The sequence below is a fragment of the Canis lupus genome, chromosome 4 (genome assembly GCF_011100685.1).
Source record: "Canis lupus familiaris isolate Mischka breed German Shepherd chromosome 4, alternate assembly UU_Cfam_GSD_1.0, whole genome shotgun sequence".
In the NCBI taxonomy this organism is placed as follows: domain Eukaryota; kingdom Metazoa; phylum Chordata; class Mammalia; order Carnivora; family Canidae; genus Canis; species Canis lupus.
Genome location: NC_049225.1, coordinates 44,128,230 through 44,152,946, shown reverse-complemented (window position 1 = coordinate 44,152,946; position 24,717 = coordinate 44,128,230). Strand labels below are relative to the sequence as shown.

The 24,717-nt window shown below is 38.5% G+C and overlaps 1 protein-coding gene across 2 annotated transcripts; it reads left to right on the top strand.

Moving 5' to 3' along the window:
* The first annotated feature begins 304 nt into the window (after window positions 1-304).
* Window positions 305-23,580, top strand: RARS1 (arginyl-tRNA synthetase 1). Of its 2 annotated transcripts, XM_038534798.1 has the most exons (15): window positions 305-442; window positions 2,228-2,362; window positions 4,071-4,259; window positions 5,559-5,667; window positions 6,179-6,279; window positions 7,191-7,312; window positions 8,293-8,413; window positions 10,339-10,468; window positions 11,171-11,275; window positions 14,432-14,610; window positions 15,302-15,411; window positions 18,759-18,864; window positions 22,003-22,175; window positions 22,314-22,561; window positions 23,361-23,580. In XM_038534798.1, the coding sequence occupies exons 1-15, from the start codon at window positions 398-400 to the stop codon at window positions 23,468-23,470; spliced, it is 1,983 nt and encodes a 660-aa protein (XP_038390726.1). In that variant the 5' UTR covers window positions 305-397; the 3' UTR covers window positions 23,471-23,580. The 2 variants fall into 2 exon arrangements, with proteins under 2 accessions (XP_038390726.1, XP_038390727.1); XM_038534799.1 differs by lacking the exon at window positions 4,071-4,259.
* Window positions 23,581-24,717: the final 1,137 nt, after the last annotated feature.

Sequence of the window (24,717 nt, the reverse complement as noted above, 5' to 3'; positions counted from 1 at the left end):
GGGGTCGAGCGCCTCTCCTGGGGAGCTCGCCGTCCGGTCTCGCACGCAGCTTGCGGCCCAGGGCCCACCACGCCGTCGGCCACGCTAACGTGCACGACACGTGCTGGCTGAGAACACGACGGGATGTGGGCGAACCGAGGACCCGGTGAGCGCTCCCGCCCGCGCTCCCGCCCGCCCCGAGCGGCTCTGGCCCGACGCCCCCGGAGCCCAGGCAGCGTCCAGCATCTCCCCGTCGTCGTCCCCGCAGTGTCGCCGGGATCCCGCCAGGGGGCAGCACAGGCGGCGGCACACAGAGGGCAGCAGCAGGCGGGAGGCGCAGGGACCGGGGCTTCCGCTTCCGAGAAGAGCCGGCCACTTCCGCTTCCGGAGCCTTGGGGTGTTCGCCGCTGACGGGAGGATGGAAGGGCTGGTGGCTCAGTGCTCCGCGAGGCTGTTGCAGCAGGTAGGGCCGCATGGGGCCAGGAAGGGGGCTCGGCGGGGAGCGAGGAGGGTCTGCGCCCGCCCGGGGGCGGCGCGGCAGGGGGGCGGGGGCGGGGGCGGCGCCCGCGCTGGTCCGCGCGCCCTGAGACCCGGGCCTGGTCCCCCGGAGCGAGCGCCCCCGCCGGGATGCCCCGGCCCCGCCCCCCAGCCTGGCCCCGCCCCCAGCCCGGCCGCGAGCTCCGGCGCCCGGCCCAGCCCCCCGGCGGCTCCCGTCCCGGCGCGCGGCGTGCTCCGTGCTCCGTGCTCCGTGCGGGCCGACCCTGAGCCGCTCCCTCCGCGCACGCGCACGCGCCGCCCGGGGTGCGGGGTCGGCCGGGGGCGGGGCGGGGCGGGGCGGGGCGGGGGCCCGGGAGTCCACACCCCCCGACCTGCGCCGACGGGGCTCCTGGGGGCCGCGGCCGCAGCGGACCCCAGCGACGGGGCACATCCCTCACCGTCGGCTCGGGGAGCGAGCTGCTTTCTAGGAAATCAGCGGTTACACCGTACAGCTCGGCCAAGGAAAGCGGAAGGTTCGCGCTGGAGCCGAGCCCTGTGTTCTTTGCCGGGGTGGGGGTACAGGTACCCTAGCATTCCGTCGTGATGAAGAATTACAGACCTCAAAGAAATGAAGTAAAAAAGAAGAAGGCCTCAGTTTTTGGAAAATGTTTAGCTGAGCGCATGGAACATAATATGCTCGGTGTCGGGCAACCTGGTTTTGCTGTGGTCACCTCCTGATAAGCAGTCTCCCATCTCGGGAGAATCTCCCCCTTAGTGATTCTGTGAGGTTGGGAGGTTTATTTCCTTCTGAATTGGCATGTTTTTAGTTTTAGGCATTAGAGTTAAAAACCTGGCCTAGGACCTGAGACACAGTGGAAAACTAAGGGAAGAATTGGGAAATCATTTTGTCTAAGAAAGGGCAAAAGGCAGACACTTGAGCTATATTAAATGTGACAAAAGGCATTTCCTTTTTATTTTTTTTTTTAAGATTTTATTTATTTATTCGTGAGAGACACAGAGAGAAGCAGAGGCACAGGCAGAGGGAGAAGCAGGCCCCATGCAGGGAGCCCGACGTGGGACTCGATCCCGGAACTCCAGGGTCTGCCCTGGGCCAAAGGCGGTACTAAACCGCTGAGCCACCAGGGCTGCCCAAGGCATTTCCTTTTTTTTTTTTTTTTTTTAATTTTCAATTTTTTATTTATTTATGATAGTCACACAGAGAGAGAAGAGAGAGAGAGGCAGAGACACAGGCAGAGGGAGAAGCAGGCTCCATGCACCGGGAGTCCGATGTGGGATTCGATCCCGGGTCTCCAGGATCGCGCCCTGGGCCAAAGGCAGGCGCCAAACCGCTGCACCACCATTTCCTTTTTAAAAGAACCCCAAGTCCTAAGATTTAGGAACAAAGGTTGGTCACCCTTGAACGTAACTAGTCCTCTTCACTAAATCAGAGTGGTTTACTGAGAAAAAAAAAAAAAAAAAAAAACCCTCAGGATAATAAGGCTTATCCCATTATGTGCTTAACACACCTGTTCCTCTCCAGTATACACACATAAGTCTTTCATTGAAAGGATAGTGTGCTAATGTAGTGCAAAGTCTCTGGAGGGAAAATCACAGCTTATCAAAGGAAACGCCCATTATTCCCATCACCTCTGCCATGCTGTTGGAAAGAGGAAAAGAAAGAAATTGACAGTACTATTCAATTCATCACGTTAACGAAAGTTGTCAGTCATAAGTGGACTGTGGACTGAACAAAGTGCCTTTGCTTTCATAGGAAAAAGAGATTAAGTCTCTGACTGCTGAAATAGATCGGTTAAAAAACTGTGGTTGTTTAGAAGATTCTCCAGATTTGGAGCAGTTGCGAGAAGAAAATTTAAAATTAAAGTATCGACTAAAAATCCTTCGAAAGGTAAGTACTGTGGCTTGTTTTTCGTTTTATAATTTGCATTATTGTAGCTTTAAAAAAAAAAAAAAACTTTTGTCAAAGATTCAGAAAGTATACCTTGAGGAATTTGGAGACATGAGGAAAGAAACCCTATCTTTTCCCCCGGCTAAGACTAAGTAGGACTAAGTTGTTGGTGCAAGTAATGGTGAAGTTGGTGTAGACTTGTCCTTCCAGGGCCCCTTGAAATGTTTGATACGCTAAATATTTGGCCCACTTGAAGTAGGCTTCCAATAGGTTGAGACATTTAATAGTTTATGTTGGTGCCTTTTAAAAAAATTTTTTTTTGAATTTTTAATAATTGCCTCAATCAAAAGAAAATATAGAATATATGCACAGTCTTTCTGTGCCCTAAGTTGGTTATTTTATAATTTGATTTTTATATTTCAGAGTGTCATTTTTTTCCACTTTTATTTCAGAACTTCTTTTTCCTAAGAAGCTTGTGCTGTATTTGTTATTTAATAATCTTATAATCTAACAGTGTTTATCAGTTTTGTCAAAGAACTGAGCTTGTTTTAGTGGAGGTTTTAATTTCTTGGCCTGCCTTTCATGTCTGCTGATGACACATCCTGGGAGATGACCTCACTGGCATAATTGTTCTCCAGTATGTATATACTACTACTTAGCCAGGCTACACTGACATTATATTCTTTTTTCCAAAGCTGACCCCATTTTTCTTATCTTAGGCTCTACCCACTCCACTCCCATGAAGTCTTTTTATCACCTACTTGTGATCTATTCTGCTTGAAATAACTTTGTCTTTGAATCTTCTAAAATGACATTTCTTTTCCATGGAGTCTTCCCCCAAATACCTCAGCTTTCTGGTTACCTCATTTATTCTGTACTTATTTATATTCATTTTTATACTTTAATTCAGAAATATTATTAGATGCCTCATGTTTGGTAGAGGGTCTGAGGAAAAACACAAAAGTACATTGTATTATTGTTTTAAGATTTTTTTTTTAAGATTTTATTTATTCACGAGAGATACATGGAGAGAAGCAGAGACCTAGGCAGAGGGAGAAGCAGGCTCCTGATGGGGAGCCTGATGCAGAACCTGATCCCAGAAGCCCAGGGTCACACCCTGAGCCAAAGGCAGATGCTTAACCACTGAGCCACCCAGGCAGGCACCCCTATTTTAAGATTTTAAGTAATCTCTGCACTCAGCATGGGGCTTGAATTTACAACCCCAAGATCAAGAGTCCCACGCTCTTCCAATTGAGCTAACCAGGCACTCCAAGTACAGTATATTCTAATACACATGTGTTTCCATAATGCACATTGGCTCCAATGTGTAAATGTTAGAATGCTGTCAGTGTAATGGGTGGGTGGGCACATTGATTCTTTCACAAATACTTTGCCCTACTGAGTAATAGTACCTGAAGACAAGGTATACAACAAAAACCAACAAGTCATAGATGAATAAAAATACTGTGTCAGACACCCATTCATTCACTCTACCTTCATTCCCTGGGTCATATTGGTCACGTGCTCTGACTTAGCAACACTTACTGGATGGTTGTCCTGTTATGTTTTTCAGTATGTCCCAGATATGAGAGTATCGCACAGTGTATGTTACCTTTTGGTATTTACCTTCTCAAGACCTTGAAGATTCCTTACAATATTTGGGAATATTTTATATGATAATTTAATATTTTGTTGACATTTTCCTTAGAGTCTTCAAGCAGAAAGAACCAGACCAACTAAAAATATGATTAACATCAATAGCCGACTACAAGAAGTCTTTGGTTGTGCCATTAAGGCTGCATATCCAGATTTGGAAAATCCTCCTCTCATAGTGACACCAAGTCAACAGCCCAAGTTTGGGGACTACCAGTGTAATAGTGCTATGGGTATCTCTCAGGTGATTGCATTACTACAAAGCATTCTTACTGATTTGGTTTTCTTAAGTATTAATCATCGTTACTTTTACATAAATAGTAGCAAATTGTATTCTCAATGAAAAGAACATTTTCCACGGTTCTGAAAAACTTGAGCAAAGGGGATGTTTTTAATTTTAAAACACAAGTTTGAATATTCAGTTAAATTTTATATGTATTTTCAGTATTTAAGAGTGGTAGTTGATACTCCTGGTACTTGCCTCCTGTTGTGTCCAGGATTGCTTTGTGTTATCATTGATGAATGTTGGAAAGTGAGAGATTCTCAGTGAGCCATTTATCAACCAATGTCCCCATCACATACTTGGTGCAGCTGTGGGGTCTCTGGGTTAGGACTTATATATTTCATTTTTAGTTAGAGGAATCTTCTCCTGCCCTTTTTTTTTTTTTTTTTTTTTTTTTTAGTAAGAAACAATTTAAGTTACTTTAAAATTTTTTTTTTTTAAGATTTTATTTACCAGAGAGAGAGACCAAGCACAAGCAGGAGGAGCAGCAGGGAGAGGGAGAAGCAGGCTCCCCACTGAGCTTGATCCCTGGACCCTGGGATCATGACCTGAGCCAAAGGTAGACACTTAACCTACTGAGTCACCAGGCGCCCCTACATTTTTTAAATATTTATTTGTTCGAGAGAGAGAGAGAGAGCTGGGGGAGAGAGGAGCAGAGAGAGAGGGATAAGCAGACTCCGTGCTGAGTGCAGGGCATGATGTTCAACTGACTGAGCCACCCAGGTGCCCCAGAATTCCCCATTTTTAATAGCTGCACTGTATACTGTGTTTGTGATTAATTGGCCCTGGTTTGGGACTTTTTGCTTTCCTTTCTTTGTTGAGTCAAAGGGTTTAATTCAAAATGTCCAGATTTTCTTCTAGATAATTTTTATATGTCTACATTGGGGTTAAGTTTATAAGGGTACTATTTTTATTACCCAGGTCTGAATATTGCACACTTTCATGATTTGCAAATTCCAAATATAAATATCCTGGAAACCAACATCATAACTAAAGGTTTTGTTATGTCTTCATAAAAGAGTTCTAGGTATGTGGGGCAGCTCACTTTGAAATGGAGATCATGTGGTTTGGGCATTTTTGTATTCCTCTTGGCCCTATTGATGGTTGATGCTTTAATCTGTCCATTTAGAAGGCCGTTGGACTCCATGCTTGTGCCTCTTGATGGGTCTTAATGTCAAATGTACCTCTTTATCAGTTGTGTATTTCTGAGTAACTTGCTGGAATCTATTGTGTAATGAATCATTTTATATTGTGTTATAGATGCTCAAAACCAAGGAACAGAAAGTTAATCCAAGAGAAATTGCTGAAAACATTACCAAACACCTCCCAGACAATGAATGTGTTGAAAGAGTTGAAATTGCCGGCCCTGGTATGACAGTGTTATCCTTCTTAAGGAGTTGTATTAATATTGATTCATATAATATATGAATGTAGGCTTAAGCTGTATAAGGTGGTGAAAACTCCTCGGATTGAAGTTAGGAAACTGAGGTTTTAGTGTGGACTGAGTTGCCTGGTCTTTGAGTTATTTTACCTCCTGTGACTCGGTTTTTCAACAGCATGAAGGAGATGGATAATGGCAGATAAATTTATCATAAAAGGGGCACCAATTTTCTGTTAAGAGGTGAACAAATCATACACTGAGAGTGAAGGGGCCCAGGATTAAGTAGGAAGCTTCAAGAGAATGGTAATGTTTGAAACAGATACTGAAATAAGGAATTACAAGAGGGCTTCAGGTGGTGTTGGAATCCGTAAGTTTTGCCAGAGCCAGATCAGCACTCTGGAGCCAGCATAAGTGAAATTGAGAAAGACTGTGGGAGTGAGCAGTCCTTTAAGATAGGAAACTATCTGATTTTTCTTTCTTTCCTCTTACTGTTCATTAGGTTTTATTAATGTCCACCTAAGAAAGGACTTTGTATCACAACAGTTGACCAATCTTCTGGTGAATGGTGTTCAACTACCTGCCCTTGGAGAGAATAAAAAGGTATGTACACAGTTTGCAATGATACATTAACACCTTACAACTGTGGGACAAGGGCTGTGATGAGACTGGCAGTTATTTTTTTATATCGAGATTTAATCATTAGTATTCAAGATTATGAAAATTACTAAAATAACCTTTCTCCTGGGTCTTGGCTTCTTATGTAGTTTTTCTTTTCTTTTATTTATTTTATTTTATTTTATTTTATTTTATTTTATTTTTATTTTATATATTTTTTATTTTATTTTTTATTTTATTTATTTTATTATTTTATTTATTTCATTTATTTTATTATTTATTTTATTTTATTTTAAGATTTTATTTATTCATGAGAGACACAGAGAGAGAGAGAGAGTCAGAGACACAGGCAGAGGGAGAAGCAGGTTCTCTGCAGGGAGCCCGACGTGGGACTCAATCCCAGGTCTCCAGGATCACACCCTGGGCTGCAGGCGGCGCTAAACCGCTGTGCCACCAGGGCTGCCCTGTTTTTTCTTTTCACTGTATTCCACAGAGCATTTGGGGTAGCCAGCTGGTATTTATGAGGTTTGGCTAAAATAGGGTAGATTATTTGTATAAACAGATATAATTCTTTTTCAGTTAATAATGGACAAGTAGGTATACTAGAAACCTAACACAATTGAACTGCAATCCAAGCTGTTATTTAAGTCTGAGTTTATTTTTAAATGTTATTACTAAATGTTAACAGACTAAAATGTCTATGCCCATTTAAAAATTAAAAAAATAAATAAATAATTTAAAATTTTAATTGAAGGTACTTGATATAACATTGCAAAATTAAGATATACAGGTGTTAAACTTTGATACATTTATATACTGTAACATAATTGCCATTGAGTATATTTATCACTTTAAAGTACAATATTGTCTAAATTTTTGTTTTCTTTCTGTCTCAGGTTGTAGTTGACTTCTCGTCTCCCAACATAGCTAAGGAGATGCATGTAGGCCATCTCAGATCAACTATCATAGGAGAGAGCATGTGCCGCCTCTTTGAATTTGCAGGATATGATGTGCTAAGGTATGTGCTCTTGCCTCTAGAAATATCTATAGAAAATGGGAGATGTTGTTTGAGATAGAATCTTTGACTAAATTAGTGATTTGTAAGTATGGTTCTGCTTCTAATCACCAAGTGGGCTTTTTAAATAAATTATGTCCTGGGCTCCTCTGAACTGTTAACTTTTAGACTGTCTGGGGATGGAGCTAAGGAAAAACTCTCCTGCTCATTCCACAAGTACTTGAGTATCACTCCTGTATTCTGTATTAGAATATATCAGGTTATATTCTAATAGGGAAAGGCATACGCAAGAGATTATGCTGGGCCTGTAGGCAATAGTAGGAAATTGGGATTTTATTCTTAAGTGTGATGGGAAGTTATTGGAGAGTCTTAATTAGGAGGAGCAATGCAATCTAATTAAGGATTAGTCTGGCTTCTTTTAAGAAATAAGGCAAAGAAGGCCTAACTGTAAGTTAGAAACCCTATGACAACAATCCAGTTAGAGATGATCTGGTGAAGAAAAAAAAAAAGATGATCTGGTGGTTTGAGATTAAAAACAGTAAGGAGTGTAAAGTGGTTGGATTGACACATTTTGAAGAATTTTATCCACTGGTGTTTTAGAACCACTGGTCTAATTATCTTAGGGTGATAGTTGGCTGAGAAGTTAAATTTTCATAAAGTGGTAATTATCAACATTGACTCATCTGTCCATGTCTCAGTTAACTACTCAGAAAACGGATCAGTCTATCAATAGGAACCTCATTGACCACAAATACTGGAGGCCTGTCATGTGCAACCTCTGTCAGCGGGTATATATTTCTAAATGTATAGACGTTGTCCTCGCCTCTCCTAAAGTATGCATACCAGTGAGGAGACAGCCAAGGAAACAGATGTTACTAAATGTGATGTACTGGCACTTAAATGTTAGTGGTTCCTAATGGAATATAGTTTGTCTAGTTTAAGCATGTTATTTTAAAATAATTTTGTATTCTGATTGGCATTAGATTAAACCATGTAGGAGATTGGGGAACCCAATTTGGCATGCTCATCGCTCACCTGCAAGATAAATTTCCAGATTACCTAACAGTTTCACCTCCTATTGGGGATCTTCAAGCCTTTTATAAGGTTAGATACCATTTATTGTTACAGTAATTGTGTGTTTACCAATTCATCATAATTTTTAGTTTTCTTTAGAGAGTTCAGATTGGTATTTGAAACTACTGTGGGGTTAAAACTAAACTCTGCCCCTTAACTGCATCTTTGCTTTTTTAATTGGTGTATGTTAAAAATTGAACTCTACCACATTACCCTTTTTTTTTTTTTTAAGATTTTATTTATTTATTCATGAGAGACACAGAGAGAGAGAAAGGCAGAGACACAGGCAGAGGGAGAAGCAGGCTCCCTGTGGAGAGCCTGATGTGGGACTCAATCCCAAGACCCTGGGATCAGGACCTGAGCCAAAGGCAGACGCTCAACCACTGAACCACCTAGGTGCCACCACATTATCCATTAAGTGAATTCAGGAGCTTGGTAATCAAAAGATACTTTAGTATTTAAAATTTTTTTGATACTCTTCTCAATTTTATATGTTGAAAATTTTATAGTATATGTAAGAATAGTTTTTAAAAGACAGATGTACTATAAACCATAATTTTAAATTAATCACTGTGGTCAATATACTTCCACTTTGACATCCATATACAAATCTTTACATTGGGGCAGCCCGGGTGGCTCAGTGGTTTAGTGCCACCTTCAGTCCTTCAGGGCGTGATCCAGGAGACCCCGGATCGAGTCCCACATCGGGCTCCTGCATAGAGCCTGCTTCTCCCTCTGCCTATGTCTCTGCCTCTCTCTGTGTGTGTCTCTCATGAATAAATAAATAAAATCTTAAAAAAAAAATCTTTACATTGTGATTATAATACTTTTGTGTTTAATGTTTCATTATCAACTTTTACATTACTGTATGGTTTGGCTGCACATTGTTTTGTTGGATTGATGTACTGAAGTTTGTATTAATCCCTCTTGTTGGGGTTTTTTCCCCATTTTTGGAGTGCTTTTATACATTCGGTAAATAACTTTGTACATACCAGTTTTTCTCTTTTTAAAATTATTTCTTTGGGGTACCTGGGTGGCTCCCCCAGCCTATGTCTCTGCCCCTCTCTCTTGTGTCTCTCATGAATAAATAAAATCTTTGAAAAAAAATTATTTCCTTATGATAGATCATTTCCAAAGAATAGGATTACAGCATTAAAGTGTAAATATCTATGTGGGAGTTTTTTTGTTATTGTTTTTTGGGGTTTGTCTCAGTAACCATTTTCTAATGAAATAATTGAAAACAATATGTTTGTTCATGTGAAACTGGTAAATTACATAACTAATGTTATAATCTATTGGAATTCTGTGCTCTAAGTATAGTAAGGCAGATCTGTCAATGCAAAAAGTGTTTATAATACATTAGTAAGTTGTAAAAACACTGTATGTTCCAGTTTTTGCTTGAAATACACAGGTATGTATTTGCAAAGAAATGTCTAGAATTAATGCAGCAAAACCTTATCCCTGGTTAGGTTGGAGTAGGATTAACAAAACTTTTTTTCTTTTTTTTTGCAGTAAGCATGTGTTGCTTTCAAAATAGACATAAACAATGAAAGCAATTTTATTTTTAATTACAAAAATTATTTGTCCAGGACCACATCCAAAATGGAAAATGAAGTGCAGAAAATTGAACCCCACCTGTTAGTTATTCTTTATTATTCTTGAATATTGGTGTGAAGAAGGTTTTTGTGAATTGTAAAAGTGGAGGTAGCTGTGGTGAGAATTTTGCATTTTCAAGAAATGATTTCAAAACAAATAATAGGGTTCTTTGGCACATTGATTTGTAACTATTGACTTAATTGAAATAGAGTACCTACTCTGTTGCTTTTGTACTAGTGTTGTAAATTTTCACTTTTCTCACTTTGGGTTTTTTTGTATTTGTTTTTGTTTTAGAAATGAATAAATTCTTTACCCAGAAATATAAAGTTGGCTCTTTTTTTTTCCCCCCTCAAACACAGGAATCCAAGAAGAGATTTGATACTGAGGAGGAATTTAAGAAGCGAGCATACCAGTGTGTGGTTCTGCTCCAAAGTAAAAATCCAGATATTATAAAAGCTTGGAAGCTTATCTGTGATGTTTCCCGCCAAGGTGAGTTTCTGGGCTTCATTCATTCATCCAAGAAATACCGTTGCAAATGGTTTCCTTGAGTCTTTACTCAGTTGACCTTTAATGACATGTTAAATTCTGAAAGACCGGCAAATAGATTTTTTTCTTAAGTATTTTCTAACACTGAAACAACTATTAAGAAAGTTCATTAAGAGAGTCAAGTGCAAATTTTAACTTTCTTAGACCAGGAAAAATTAATTAGGAAAAAATTTCAATTCAAAAAAAAAATTTTTTTTAATTAGGAAATGAGGTAGGAAAGAAAGTGGGACAATCCTATTCATAGTGGCCATCAAAGCTATAAAACACATTGGAATAAACTCATATAGAAAGTGTCAGACCAAAGTGAAGAGAAATAGACAACAGAAAGTGAAAAATAGAGAAATAGACAACTTTAATTGCAACATTTTAAAGGAAGAAAATTAATTATATTAAAAATATATGATACAGGGGTGCCTGGGTGGCTCATTCTGTTAAGCATCTGACTCTTGATCTCAGCTCAGGTCATGATCTCAGGGTGGTGAGATCAAGCCCTACCTTAAGCTCTGCACTAGGCATGGAGCCAACTTAATAAATACATTAATTAAGTAAAATGTTGCAGTTAAATAGTATGTTTCTTGTAATGTATGGTGTATGTCTCCTATTTAAATTCTTAAACTTTTTTTTTTGGTGACCTTTTTTTCCTAGAGTTTAATAAAATCTATGACGCATTGGACATCTCTTTAATAGAGAGAGGGGAATCCTTCTATCAAGACAGGATGAATGACGTTGTAAAAGAATTTGAAGATAAAGGTAGGCATTCTACCTTTTTTTTTTTTTTTTAAGCTTTTCATTATGGAAATTTTCGAAGAGGCAAAAGTGAAGAGATTGTTAAAATCTTTCTAAATCATTAGGTTTTTTTTCAGTCTGTACATTTGTTATATATGTGTGTGTGTGTGTGTGTGTGTGTGTGTGTATATATATATATATATATATATATATATATATATTTCTTCCCTACCCTTGCTTTTTCTCTTATTCTTGAAGAAACTGGACCATTTGTCGTAAGAGAATTCCCATATGGTATTAAAACAGTTCCTCCGTCTGTATCTTCTGAAGAGGCTGATCAAATTCTGGTGTGTTTTTTTGTTTTGTCTTTTTATTTGCAAGTATGTCAGCAATGTCTGGTTGGCTCTCTCTACGATGAGATGGATTTGTAAGTTCAGGTGTCAGCCTGATCTGTCCACAGATTTTCCTGTTAGACTTCCCCATATTGTTTTTAGCAGCTGTTCATGATCAGGACTTTGATCCATTACTTCATTAGAGGTTGGAAAATGGTAGTGTTCTATTCCTTCTTTGTTATCTTGAGTTACCCTGTGCAGAGCTTTGCCACATAATTATTTTGGTGGTTCTAAAGTACAGTTAACCAAAGACATATAGTATAAATGTGTGATTCTTTTTTAATTTCTCAATGTCAGAGTAGTAAATTAGTTTCTTAGCATCTTCCAGATCAACTGAGTTATTTTTAGCATTATTATAGACAGGATTTAATATATTTTATTTCTCAATCATTTGCTTTAATTATACTTTTTAACGTTCATGGTCCCGTTCTTGGCTAAAGAGAGCCTCCTCAAATTGGCTTCTTGTTTTTTATCTTTTTCTTGACCCCTATATTCTGTTGTCTTTGATAGTTTACTTGCTTTCAGGTACACAATATTTTAAGATTTTTTTGTGTATTTCCTGCCTTAGATCTAGAATCCACTAACCGGATATCTCCAAGAAAGATGGTTTCTTGAATAGGAAATGGTTTTTATTAATCACAATCTGTGGCCTAGGGATTACACCTTTAAGGTAATAAAATTTTAGGGACTTTTAGTGATGAGAAGGAAGCACAGAAATCAGTAATTCGCCAAGGTCACACAGCTAATAATAAGTCTGAGATTCAAACCTGGGCAGTCTAGCCTCAGAGCTTGGGTTTTGGGGGTTTTTGTTTGTTTGTTTGTTTTAATTTATATTTTTGGTAGTTAACATATAGTGAAGTGTTGGTTTCTGGAGTACAATTCAGTGATTAATCACTTACATATAGGGGGGTGGGGGTGAATGGTGACGGGCACTGAGGGGGGCACTTGACGAGATGAGCATTGGGTGTTATTCTGTATATTAGTAAATTGAACACCAGTAAAAAATTAATTTAAAAAAAAAATCACATATAGTACCCAGTGCTCATCACAAGTGCCCTTCTTAACGGCCATCACCACTTTAGCCCATTCCCCACCCTCCTCCCTCCATCAACAGTTTGTTCTCTATTGTTAGGAGTCTCTTATGGGGGATCCCTGGGTGGCGCTGCGGTTTAGCGCCTGCCTTTGGCCCAGGGCGCGATCCTGGAGACCCGGGATCGAATCCCACGTCGGGCTCCCGGTGCATGGAGCCTGCTTCTCCCTCTGCCTGTGTCTCTGCCTCTCTCTCTGTGTGACTATCATAAATAAATAAAAATTAAAAAAAAAAAAAGGAGTCTCTTATGGCTTGTTTCCCTCCCTCCTTTTTTTCTTTTCTCCTTCCCAGATACTCATCTGTTTTCTTTCTTAAATTTCACATGTGAGTGAGCTCATACAGTATTTCTTTCTCTTACTGACTTATTGCATTTAGCATAATACACTCTGGTTCTATCCACATCATTGCAAATGGCAAGATTTCATTCTTTTTGATGGCTGAGTAGTATTCCATTGTATATATGTGTGAGTACACGCATACACACACCACATTTTTATCCATTTCATTAGTCGATGGACATTTGGGCTCCATCTTTGGCTGTTGTTGATAGTGCTGCTATAAGCATCGGGGTGGGGTGCATGTGTCCCTTAGAATCTGTATTTTTGTATTCTTTGGATAAATATCTAGTAGTGTAATTGCTGGATGGTAGGGTAGTTTCCTTTTAACATTTTGAGGAACCTCCATACTGTTCTCCAGAATGGTTGCACTAGTTTACATTTACACCAACAGTGCAAGAGGGTTCCCCTTTTCTCCACATTCAGAGCTTGTTTTTAACTATAATTTTATACTGCCTTTGCCTTACCAAGCCCCAGATTCCTAAAAGGTAAGAAAGTAATTCTAATAGTATTTGCTGCCTAGAGTTATGTGAAGGTTGAATTTTAGACTTAATGGAATTTGGTACATAGTAGCAATCAAAAAAACTTTGTTACCATCATCATGTTCTTGTCCCTTATTGCATCAGAGTTTTGCCTTTTGTAATGTGAATATATGAACATGATTTTATTTTTTCTTTCCAATAATCATTCCAAATGCTAAACCCTGCCATGTTTGTTTCTTGGACCCTGGTACAGTTTTCACTTCCTTTCAGTACATTTCAAGAGACAGTGATAGAAATTGCACTTTTTCCCCAAAGGAAGTATATGGCTCTACCTTGAAAATAGAGCCTGGATTTCCATGTTCTATGTCAATGGGTAGGATAGGCAGGTTCCAGTGAGGCATTTGGGTTTTTTTGGTTTTGTTTTTAAATATTTTATTTTTATTTCTGAGAGAGAGATCTGAGGGGGAGGAGCAGAGGGAGAGGGACAAGCAGACTCTGCTCTGAGTGTAGAATGCAGGGCTTAATCCCCAGATACTGAGATCATGACCTGAGCTGAAACCATGAGTCAGATGGTCAACCTACTGAGCTACCCAGACACCCTGTGATGTTTTTTTTTATAAAGAGTTTGAGAGCCAAGTATAGTATGAGTCTAGTAAACTGGGATAGCTCACCTGTGCCCTGAGAACATCATGGATGCCCAGACAACCTTGACAATAGCCATTTTCCAAGACTCATAGTAGATCATACTGAGGGGAAAGAATGTGATTTCTTGAGCTTTCTAATAAATATCTTATAATGGGTTATCTTTTACATTCCTTCAGGATTCTATTAACATTATTATTTTTTTTAATTAACATTATTAATAAAGCTTTCTTTCCTAGGATTTGTGCAAGTGGATGATGGCAGAAAAATTGTGTTTGTCCCAGGATGTTCTGTACCATTAACCATAGTAAAATCAGATGGAGGTTATACCTATGATACATCTGACCTGGCTGCTCTTAAACAAAGACTATTTGAGGAAAAAGCAGATATGATTATCTATGTGGTAGACAATGGACAAGTGAGTTTGCAGATTGGTTTATGTTCTTTTTGTTTTCCCCCAGAGAGAGAGAGAGAGCACAAGCATGAGTGGGGGCAGGGCAGAGGGAGAAGCAGACTCCCTGCTGAGCAGGGAGCCTGATGCAGAACTTGATCCCAGGCCCCTGGGATCATGATGGAAGCTGAAGGCAGATGCTTAACCAACTGAGCTACTCAGGCATGCAGATTGGTTTATGTTCTTATATTATCTGATTGGAGCTGAGACAGTATGATGAGGTTTGTGGCATTTAGCACAAGACTAAAATCCAGAAATGCAGTATAACATAAATGGAAAAACAGGGTATGGATTTGGCCACGCTTTAATACTTACCAGTTTTTTATCTTGTTTTCCATAAACTGGAAAGGGTTACTTTCCTGAACATGAGTGACCCTTTCTATCTGAAAGGGTGGTTGTGAGACCTAAAATTTAATTGAGATTATTTATTGCACATGAACCTACCCTTAGTTCAGGCACTTTGAAAACCTTTGTACATAAAAAGTATAACAATCCTGTTCTTGTTCTTTCATATATTAGGTATAAAGAAAAGATCTTATAATTATACTTGCCTTTTAAAATTTGTGTTTGTAAATATTTATCCCTAAGCACAGAGTTTTAAGTCCCTTTTTTGTAATTAGAAAGTTTAGCAGGTAACTTTCCATTTGTTTCTTTGTAGTCTGTGCACTTCCAGACAATATTTGGTGCTGCTCAAATGATTGGTTGGTATGACCCTAAAGTAACTCGAGTATCTCATGCCGGATTTGGTGTGGTGCTGGGAGAAGACAAGTAAGTCTGGAGTCTGAGTGTTAATAACATTCCTAACCCCCAGATTTCTTTGGAAGAAGCTACATTTCATTTGATACCATATTAGAATTAAGTGCACAATTTTTTTTAGTCTGTATATGCTGTAATGGTGAATCTGGCTGAGCCTTTTTGTACCTATATCTTATCACTGCTGGAGAATGTAGCCTTTTAGGGAGATTTGGACAAAGTTGAATGAAATAGACTTTACAGATTATAAAGAGGGCTTTCATTTGTATAGATCTGATTTGTAAAGTCTATCACAGTACCTTCTCAGATTTCACACAAAATACTCAATGGTATATTTCAAGCATTTTGTAAATGTCTGGTTTTTTCCTACATAGTTGAACACCTGGTCAACAGGTATGCATTTATTGAGATTCCAATTGAGTTTTAAAATTTACAGCTTTTGTTATGTTTCTCTCAAAAATACTAAGTTTAACACCTACATATTCATACTTTTAGTTTTTCTATTTTCCAGTCATTTCCCCACATTCTGTTCAGTTTATGAAATAAAAGGTAAATACAAGCAAATATAGACAGCATTCATCAATTCAAAGGCACACATTTTTATTTTCAAAGGCACAAAATTTTTAATATGTTGCATTTAATAATGTCTTAGGATCATGTCTCTTAAAATCTGTGGCATTTTAGATTTAATGATACAACCCAAATATCACACAAAGGTGGTGATGATTTTAAAAACCACAAGAAGTTGCTCAAGATGCTTGGCTAGCTAATGTACAAAAGCTCTAATTAAGCTTTAAAGAAGTCAGGCTAGGTATGTTGTATTATTTTAGATACTGATTATATGAATATCAAAGACCTTGCTGGAGTCAGCATCAGACACTTTTATATTATAATGTGTGACTCTCCTATAGAGCAGCATTTTTTGGAATCAAAAGATACCAGGTCCTTATTTAAGTGTCCATGGTCCTAAGAAAGTACTTTGAATATTGATTATAATACTTTAGTTTCTTAACTATTGATTTTTTGGACTGATGTTTCAGTGATTATTCTTAGGTGAAATTGTTGAATTTACTTTTATATCTATATTTATCACCAGTATTCGTATCTTGTCATTTAACCTATTGATCATGTAATTCTACGGAATATTTTCCTTGATTTTTGTTGTTGTTTCATATTTCTGCAATCAGTGTCATGTAATTAATAGCATCTTAGGCCACTGAAGAGGAAAAATATTTTTTTTTAAAGATTTTATTTATTCATGAGAGAGAGGCATAGGCAGAGGGAGAAGCAGGCTCCATGTGGGGAGCCCGATGTGGGACTCGATCCCTGGACTCCAGGATCAGGCCCTGGGCTGAAGGCAGGCACTAAACCACTGAGTCACCCAGGCATCCCAAGGAAAAATAATTTTGGTGATAGTTAACCAGTGTCAATTTACCATGTTTTAAATATTTACATTAAAATGCTCACCAGTTCTGCTGTTAGTGAAATTTTATTTTTTTTAAAAAACTTATAGAGAGACTGCATGAGTCGGGTTAGGGGCAGAGAGAGAGGGAGAGAATCTCAAGCAGTGTCTCCACTGAGTGCAGAACCTGAATAGAGCTCAGTCCCATAACCCTGAGATCATGACCTGAGCTAAAATCAAGAGTCAGACACTTAACTGACTGAGCTACCCAGATGCCCTGAAATCTTCTGTGTTAAAGCTTTTTATAGTAAATAGTTTACCCTTTAATCATCATCTTATTCCTTAGACTCCTCTATTTATTGAGCTCCTGTGTATGACATTGGCAGGTGTCCGATAGACACAGATAGTAGAACATGACCTTTTCCTTGAAGGGGCCTGTCTTGTGAAGGGGAGCAATTCCCTGGGGAGCCTGTTAAATTATACATGCCAGGCTCCACCAGGGGAGTTTACTGACACATTAGGTTCTAAAGCAGGTATTAAGGATTTACTTTAAAACTTCTGATATTCAGATATGGATCCCTTATATTAGAATCACTGGTCTGAGGAATAAACGAGCGCCAAAGAAAAACCCACAAAAATTCAAGACAGGTACAGATAGGGGGAGTAACAAAAGAACCGTTATTGTAGACGTTAGGAGAAGGCCTCCTTTAGCATTTTGACTAGCTTTGTGATGGGTAACAGTTTATCAGAATTGGAAGTTGCTGAACACTCTAGTACTCAGTAGGGAATGGCAATAAGGAAAGCCACAGAAGTGTTTAATGTATTCATAGGGTAATGAAGGAGTTTTAATTCTGCGATAAAGGGCAAGATCATTTCTAAGGTAACTCTGAAAATACAACTTTAATAAGAAACATCTTGATTTTGGTAGGCTTTGTGTTGAAGAGGAAAGCATCCTTCATTTATACCATCGCATTTGAAGAATTTGAAGAATTTTTTTAAGATTTTAAGTAATCTCTATATGCAGTGTGGGGCTTGAACTCACAACCCTGAGATCAAGAATCATACACTGTACTGACTGAGCTAGCCAGGCACCCCAAAGAATTTTTAACTTTAAAAAAGCTTATAACTCAGTATTGTATAAACTTCTGTTTAATAGTAAAATCCAGTTTTTAAAAAGTAGTCTCTGCCCAACATGAGTCTTGAACTCATGACCCCAAGATCAAGAATCACATGCTCTACCAACTGAGCCACCCAGATGTCCCAATAAAATCCAATTTTTGAGAAATGCTTTTAATGGTAATGTTGCACAGAACAGTTGTTAATCAGTGCTTTTGCCCCATCCTCAGAGATTCGTTTTGTGATTGGAGTCCTGGCATCCTGGCTTTTCTTAAACTCTTCAGCTGATTTCTGTTGATTGCCATTCAACAGGTGGGATTACTATCTAGAGAAATGCAGATGAGATTCCAGTTAAGAACTTGCTAGTTCCTGAACAGTTCTAGGAGCAAACATGTATTTTGTTAATTCTTCAAAGAAGGCAAAATAAGTCAAACTTTCTGTTCAGGAAAATGAACAAATTAACAAATATCTTTGTTTCCCTTTTAGGGAATGTATTATAGATTAACATGAACAGAATGCTATTAGGAGCCTAAAGCATAGAAAGCTTTGAGTTGGGCAGCCTGGGGGCCTCAGCGGTTTGGCGCTGCCTTGGGCCCAGTGTGTGATCCTGGAGACCTGGGATTGAGTCCCACATTGGGGCTCCCTGCATGGAGCCTGCTTCTTGCTCTGCCTCTCTGTGTCTCTCATGAATAAATAAATAAAACCTTAAGAAAAAAAAAAAAAGCTTTGAGTTGAGGACTATAGAAGAAAGGTAATTAAAAGTACCACTCCTTTGACATCTTTCCTGGTTACCAGTTGGAATAAGTGTCAGACCTTCATTTCTAAATGGGAGGTTCTGTTTTAGGAAGAAGTTTAAAACACGTTCAGGTGAAACCGTGCGCCTCATAGACCTTCTGGAAGAAGGACTAAAACGATCCATGGACAAATTGAAGGAAAAAGAAAGAGACAAGGTAATCCAAAGCCTTATTTGCCTGTTGTGTACCACATGTTGTGACTTTTTCGTTTCTGTTTTTATCAAGAGAACTGGAGAACATTATGAGGAACAAATCTACCTGAGACAAGTTTATATTACTCAGATATTGCACAAAAAGTTTGTTTCATTACTGAGCATGTAGTTTGAAAATAAAATTCTTGGCTATTACAAAAGGCTGTGTTTCCTCCTGTGCTAATGTGGCATCATATCTTTGTTTCTTGTTGGCATTCTATCACTACTTTGAACCAATGATTCAAAACTATTTCAGAAAAAAAAAAAAAAAAAAAAAAAAAACAAAACTATTTCAGATTAAGAGGTTAGATTCTACAGCCTACAGAAAGATCTACATCTGCTGAGATCCTTTCTCTGGGAGAATTTGAAGAGTAGTCCTAGCAGTCAATACCTACACCCAAGGCCATTGGTCAGCCATCCGAGTAAGCAACAACATAATGGGCTTAGATAGCACCCTTGAAAAGGACTATGGTTTGATTTGTGTGGAATTTAAGTAATTGAAATAAAATGAAGAAAACTTGACAAGAAAATCTTTTTAAGATAGGAAGGTCAAGGATTGAGATTCAAGGTCTTTTACTATTCAGTAAGTCAAGTGATATTTTGGAATGAACATAACTGCTATTAACCATACAATTACAGAAGGAGAAATAGAATTGGATGAAATATAGACGTGAAAGAACCAAACACAAAAATAGGTCCTTTGCGGAAAAGCTCTTTTGTTTGGTTCAGGTCACTGACAATCCAGAGAGCATGAAGGCAGGCCATGAGGCTACATTGTCATGGTCGTAGTCCCTCCACCCCACCCCCTTTCCATTGCAAACAAAATGAAATGTAAAATAGCTTTTCTCTCTGCTTCTGCTAGGTCGTTGTCAAGTCTCCACAACTGGTATCTACAGAGTAGTTTCTCCTTTTAGTCCTGGTATAGGCACATGTAGCACAATCAGATGAAAGGTGGAAAATTTGGTCATCTAACCAATTTGCTCACTCCATATGATGGTAAAAACTGCTTTGGCTCTTTTATTTGTTTGGCCAATTTGCGTACAATAAAATGTGAAGCATGATGATTTTTTACACTAATGTATGCCTGGTAACTTCAGCCAATATAGTTCTATCTCTATTATCTGAGAAAACTTCCTGTCACCATAGGTCACTTTTGTTTATTCTAGGACATCATAGAGTAGATGCTGTTTTCTAGATGTATCAGTAGTTCATTTCTTTTTATTGCTAAATAATAGTGTTCTGTTGTATGAATATACCACATTTTGTTCATTCTGTTGATGGATATTAGGGTTGTTTCTCTTTGTTATGAATAAAATATTAATTTCAACATTTTTAAAGTCCTTTTATGGATTAATGCACTTTTACTTCTGGATATATATCTAGGAATATCATTGCTGGATTGTAGGGTGAAAGTTGGTTTATGTTTAACTTTATTAAAAATTGCCAAGGAGAACTGTATTATTCACTCCTACCACTAATGATAGGTTCCAGTTGCTCATAGGTACCAATGCTTGATTTGTCAGTCTTCTGGTGAAGGTAATGGCGTCTCACTATGGTTAAAATTTGCATTTCTCAGGGCACCTAAGTGGTTTAGTTGGTTAAGGGTCTTACTCTTGATTTTTGCCTCTGGTCATGATCTCAGGATTGTGAGATGGGGCTCAGCAGAGCATGGGATCTGCTTAAGATATTTTCTCTCCCCGCCCCCCCTTCCCCATCTCCCTCTCGCCCTCTTGCATGCTCTCTCAAAAAAATTTGCATTTCCCCCATGAGTCCTGGTGTTGATTGCCTTTTTTAATGCTTATTGGCCATTTATATGTCTTTTATGAAGGGTCTTCTCAAGTCTTTTACCCATTATTTGTTGCAAACCATCAAATATTTACATTTATTTATGTATTTACCCTTTCTTGTATACTTCATTCCTTCCTGATGAAGTGTGTTTTGCTTCCATCAGGGATTATTTTCCTTCAGTCTGAAGATCTCCTTTTAGTATTGTTTTAGTAGTGCAGGTCTACTGGTGATAAATTCTATTGGCATTTGTCTGAAAACATCTTTGTATTGCTTTTAGTTTTGAACAATAGCCTTGTGTCCTGATAGTGCTTCAGAATACATGGCCAAATATTAAAACAGTGCATGAGTTCTTTCTCCTACTCCTGATACCGTGTTTTGTTTTTTAATTCCAGTGTAATTAACATATAATGTTAATACTAGTTTCAGGGATATAATGTAGTATTGCAACAATTCTGTACATTGGGCAGCCCGGGTGGCTCAGTGGTTTAGCGCCACCTTCAGCCCAGGGCGTGATCCCAGAGTCCCAGGATCGAGTCCCACATTGGGCTCCCTTCATGGAGCCACCTTCTCCCTCTGCCAGTGTCTCTACCTCTCTTTCTCTCTCTCTCTCTCTCTCTCTCTCTCTCTCTCTGGTCCTTTGTGACTAATAAATAAAATCTTTCTTTTTTTTTTAAGATTTTATTTATTTATTCATGAGAGACACAGAGAGAGAGATGCATAGACACAGGCAGAGGGAGAAGCAGGCTCCATGCAGAGAGCCTGACGTGGGACTCGATCCCGGGATTCCAGGATCACACTCCGGGCTGCAGGCGGCGCTAAACCGCTGCGCCACGGGGGCTGCCCTAAAAAACAATTCTGTACATTACTCAGTGCTCATCAAGATAAGTGTACTCTTCATCTCCTTTTCCTTTTATAAGCATTCCCCCCCCCCCGCCCTTTCTAGAAACCACCAGTTTATTCTCTATATTTGTGGGTCTAGTTTTTGTTTGTTTTTCTCTGTTAAAGTATTTGTCTTTAATAATTGGTGCTTTCTATTTCATATCTACTGAATATGTTGTGGGGAAAGTATTTGAGTGGATACTTCATATTTTACAAATCAGATTTTTCATAAAAAACACTCTTTGTTATGCAGAGCTGATGAGTTTCTTAGATTGGCCTGTGTTCTCTCAGTGTCCATATTTATTAAAGTCTACTGATAAAAGAAAACCATTAGATGCTCCTGATGCGTGTATTATGCCTGAGACACCAGGATAAAGGAAGTGGTCAGTAAATTATGAAGTTGTTTTTTTGTTTGTTTGTTTTGTTTTTTCTAAAGGTCTTAACTGCAGAGGAATTAAAGGCTGCTCAGACATCTGTTGCTTATGGTTGTATCAAATATGCTGATCTTTCGCATAACCGGTTGAATGACTACATCTTCTCCTTTGACAAAATGCTGGATGACAGAGGAAACACAGCTGCTTATTTGTTGTATGCCTTCACTAGAATCAGGTAATTGTACAGTGTTGGTTTTTTTAATCAATTGATAGGATTTCTAATTTACATGAGTCATTTCTTACTATGTTCTCTATTAAGTGGAGAAGAATGGGCCTAACCAAAGAAAATGATGGCTGTTGCCTGATTTCTCAGGTCTATTGCACGTCTGGCCAATATTAATGAAGAGATGCTTCAGAAAGCTGCTCAAGAGACCAAGATCGTTTTGGACCATGAGAAGGAATGGAAACTGGGCCGGTGTATTTTACGGTTCCCTGAGATTCTCCAAAAGATTTTAGATGACTTACTTCTCCACACTCTCTGTGATTATATCTATGAGCTGGCAACTACTTTCACAGAATTCTATGATAGCTGCTATTGTGTAGAGAAGGATCGACAAACTGGTGAGTGTCTCACTCAGTGGTCATACTGGGATTGGGACACAAGCAAGGCATTTATTTGAATTAGGTATGGATGGTCTTCAACTTCTTTATTCCTGGGACACCTTCCATCCTTTTTTCTACCAGTTATACACTGGTCATATCATATATAACACAAAATTCAACTAGATCTAATAGAAGCATAAATGGAATTCTTGTTACCAAGCAAAGTAGCTTCCCCCACCCTCAGGCATATGGCATGGAATCATAGGACTCCAAAGAAAACAACTGGAAAACAACTAGAAACAGGACATTTCTTTTTTTTTTTTTTTTAGGAAATATTAATACCTTTATTCTGGTATAATACAGGTATTTTATATATTAACTCAATTTTACAGAAAAAGCATTTTATGTACAGTTGTAAAGAAACTGCTGCACTGATAGCTCCAACGTAAATGGATTGTATTTTAAAAGTTCATTGAGTTTGTTACATTGGAAAATATTTTCTTCATAGAAAATAGTAAAAATCACATTTCCCACACTAGTCTAACAACTCCATTAAAATCAAGTAATAGCTGGATGATGTATTTGTAAGTATGGTGTGAATTCTGAGATCCAGGAGAAACTTCAGCTTCATTTAGTGAAACAGCCATGATTTCCTTGAAATTAAGTTGTATGAAGTGAAACTCCCATTAAATGCCTCCCCCTTACCCTTGTTTTCTGCCAGATTATTTTTCAAAACAGGACATTTCTAACAAAAGCAGGGTTACTGAGGGTCACAGAATGAAAAAGACATTAATTTTTTTTTTTTCTTTTTCCTCAGGACAAGTGTTGAAGGTAAACATGTGGCGTATGCTGCTTTGTGAAGCAGTAGCTGCTATTATGGCCAAGGCATTCGATATTTTGGGAATAAAACCTGTCCAAAGAATGTAATCCTTAGGTTTGAACACTGTGTGTTTTTACCAAAAAATAGCCATTTAGCACTATTTGCTTTTTTACAATCATGTGGATACAAAAATTAAGTAAATGAAATTTGTCAACTATCTGCATAATGTGGTTTTTTTTCCTACCAACTGGGCCTCTGGAAAAGAAAAACATTACTTCATTAGTAAGCTTACTTCTGCTGACCACTAAAATTACTTAGTGGGGTCATGGAGTAAGAGGCTTTGTTGTATATTTCAGTGAGAGCATTTATTGGGTTGGCTGAGGTGTTTTTTCATTTTAATTTGATACAGAGTCCCATTTATTGAGCTCTGCTATAGGCCCCAGGAACTTTACACACTTTCATTGTCCCATTTAGTCCTCATTCCATTGTTCTGTCATAACATGAATCTCTATTTGGCGATTGACAAAACTGAGTCTTCACAGAAATTAGTATCTTGCCCTGCATTGTTCACAAAGAAAACCCAAGATTTATATCTGTGTTTGACTCCTCAATTTAACCTCTTTCTGTTTTGCAAAAAGGTGACATTGGCAATAGAACAAACCTGGATTCAGGGGAAGGTCAAGAAAATTAACAGATTGGAACTTTTTTAGAAGCTACAGATTAATTCTTCATTATCTCGTTGGCCATGTGCCAATTTTAGTTAAAAAGGAAAATAGAAAAACTTGAATATCTAGTTGCCATGATTAGCTGATTCGCTTAGATCAGTCAAGACTCATCTCCTAGGCTTGTTCTATTATTTCACTCCAAGAAATTTGAGTTGTAGAAAGACAAGGTAGACATTTCTAGTGGCAGTGAAGGTAGTCAGGGAAGGGGGGGTGATTGTTGGGTCAGTAGTTAGTGTAATTTGCCAATACAAAAATTAGAATTCATATAAAGAACGTAGCATAAAACTTGGGAAAATTAGTGCTTAATGAACATGAACTGTATTGTACCATGCTGTTTCCAAAGGTCAAGCCCAAAGGAACCTAAGAGATAATTTTAATGAATTATAACAATAGCTGCAAATTTACAAACAAATGGGTATGTAAAAGTTTGAAGTGATGATACTAGAACTAGCAAGCTTGCAAGCCAGTTTTCCTTTAGCCTGGTGACTGCAAAGAGAATCTACTGTACTACTGAGTATATTAGTCAGAAATTCCAGGAGTTTTATGGGTGAAAATTCAGTGAGGTATAGGAGGAACTAATAAAAGACTGGGGAGGATGTTAAATTAATCAAATGTCATGGTTAGTTCAT

Excerpts from the sequence above, each read along its gene's own strand:
- RARS1 (XM_038534798.1), top strand. The coding sequence starts at position 398 with ATGGAAGGGCTGGTGGCTCAGTGCTCCGCGAGGCTGTTGCAGCAG. Across the intron at positions 10,469-11,170 it reads CTGTGATGTTTCCCGCCAAG|AGTTTAATAAAATCTATGAC; the intron begins GTGAGTTTCTGG and ends TTTTTTTCCTAG. Across the intron at positions 22,176-22,313 it reads TATGCCTTCACTAGAATCAG|GTCTATTGCACGTCTGGCCA; the intron begins GTAATTGTACAG and ends CTGATTTCTCAG.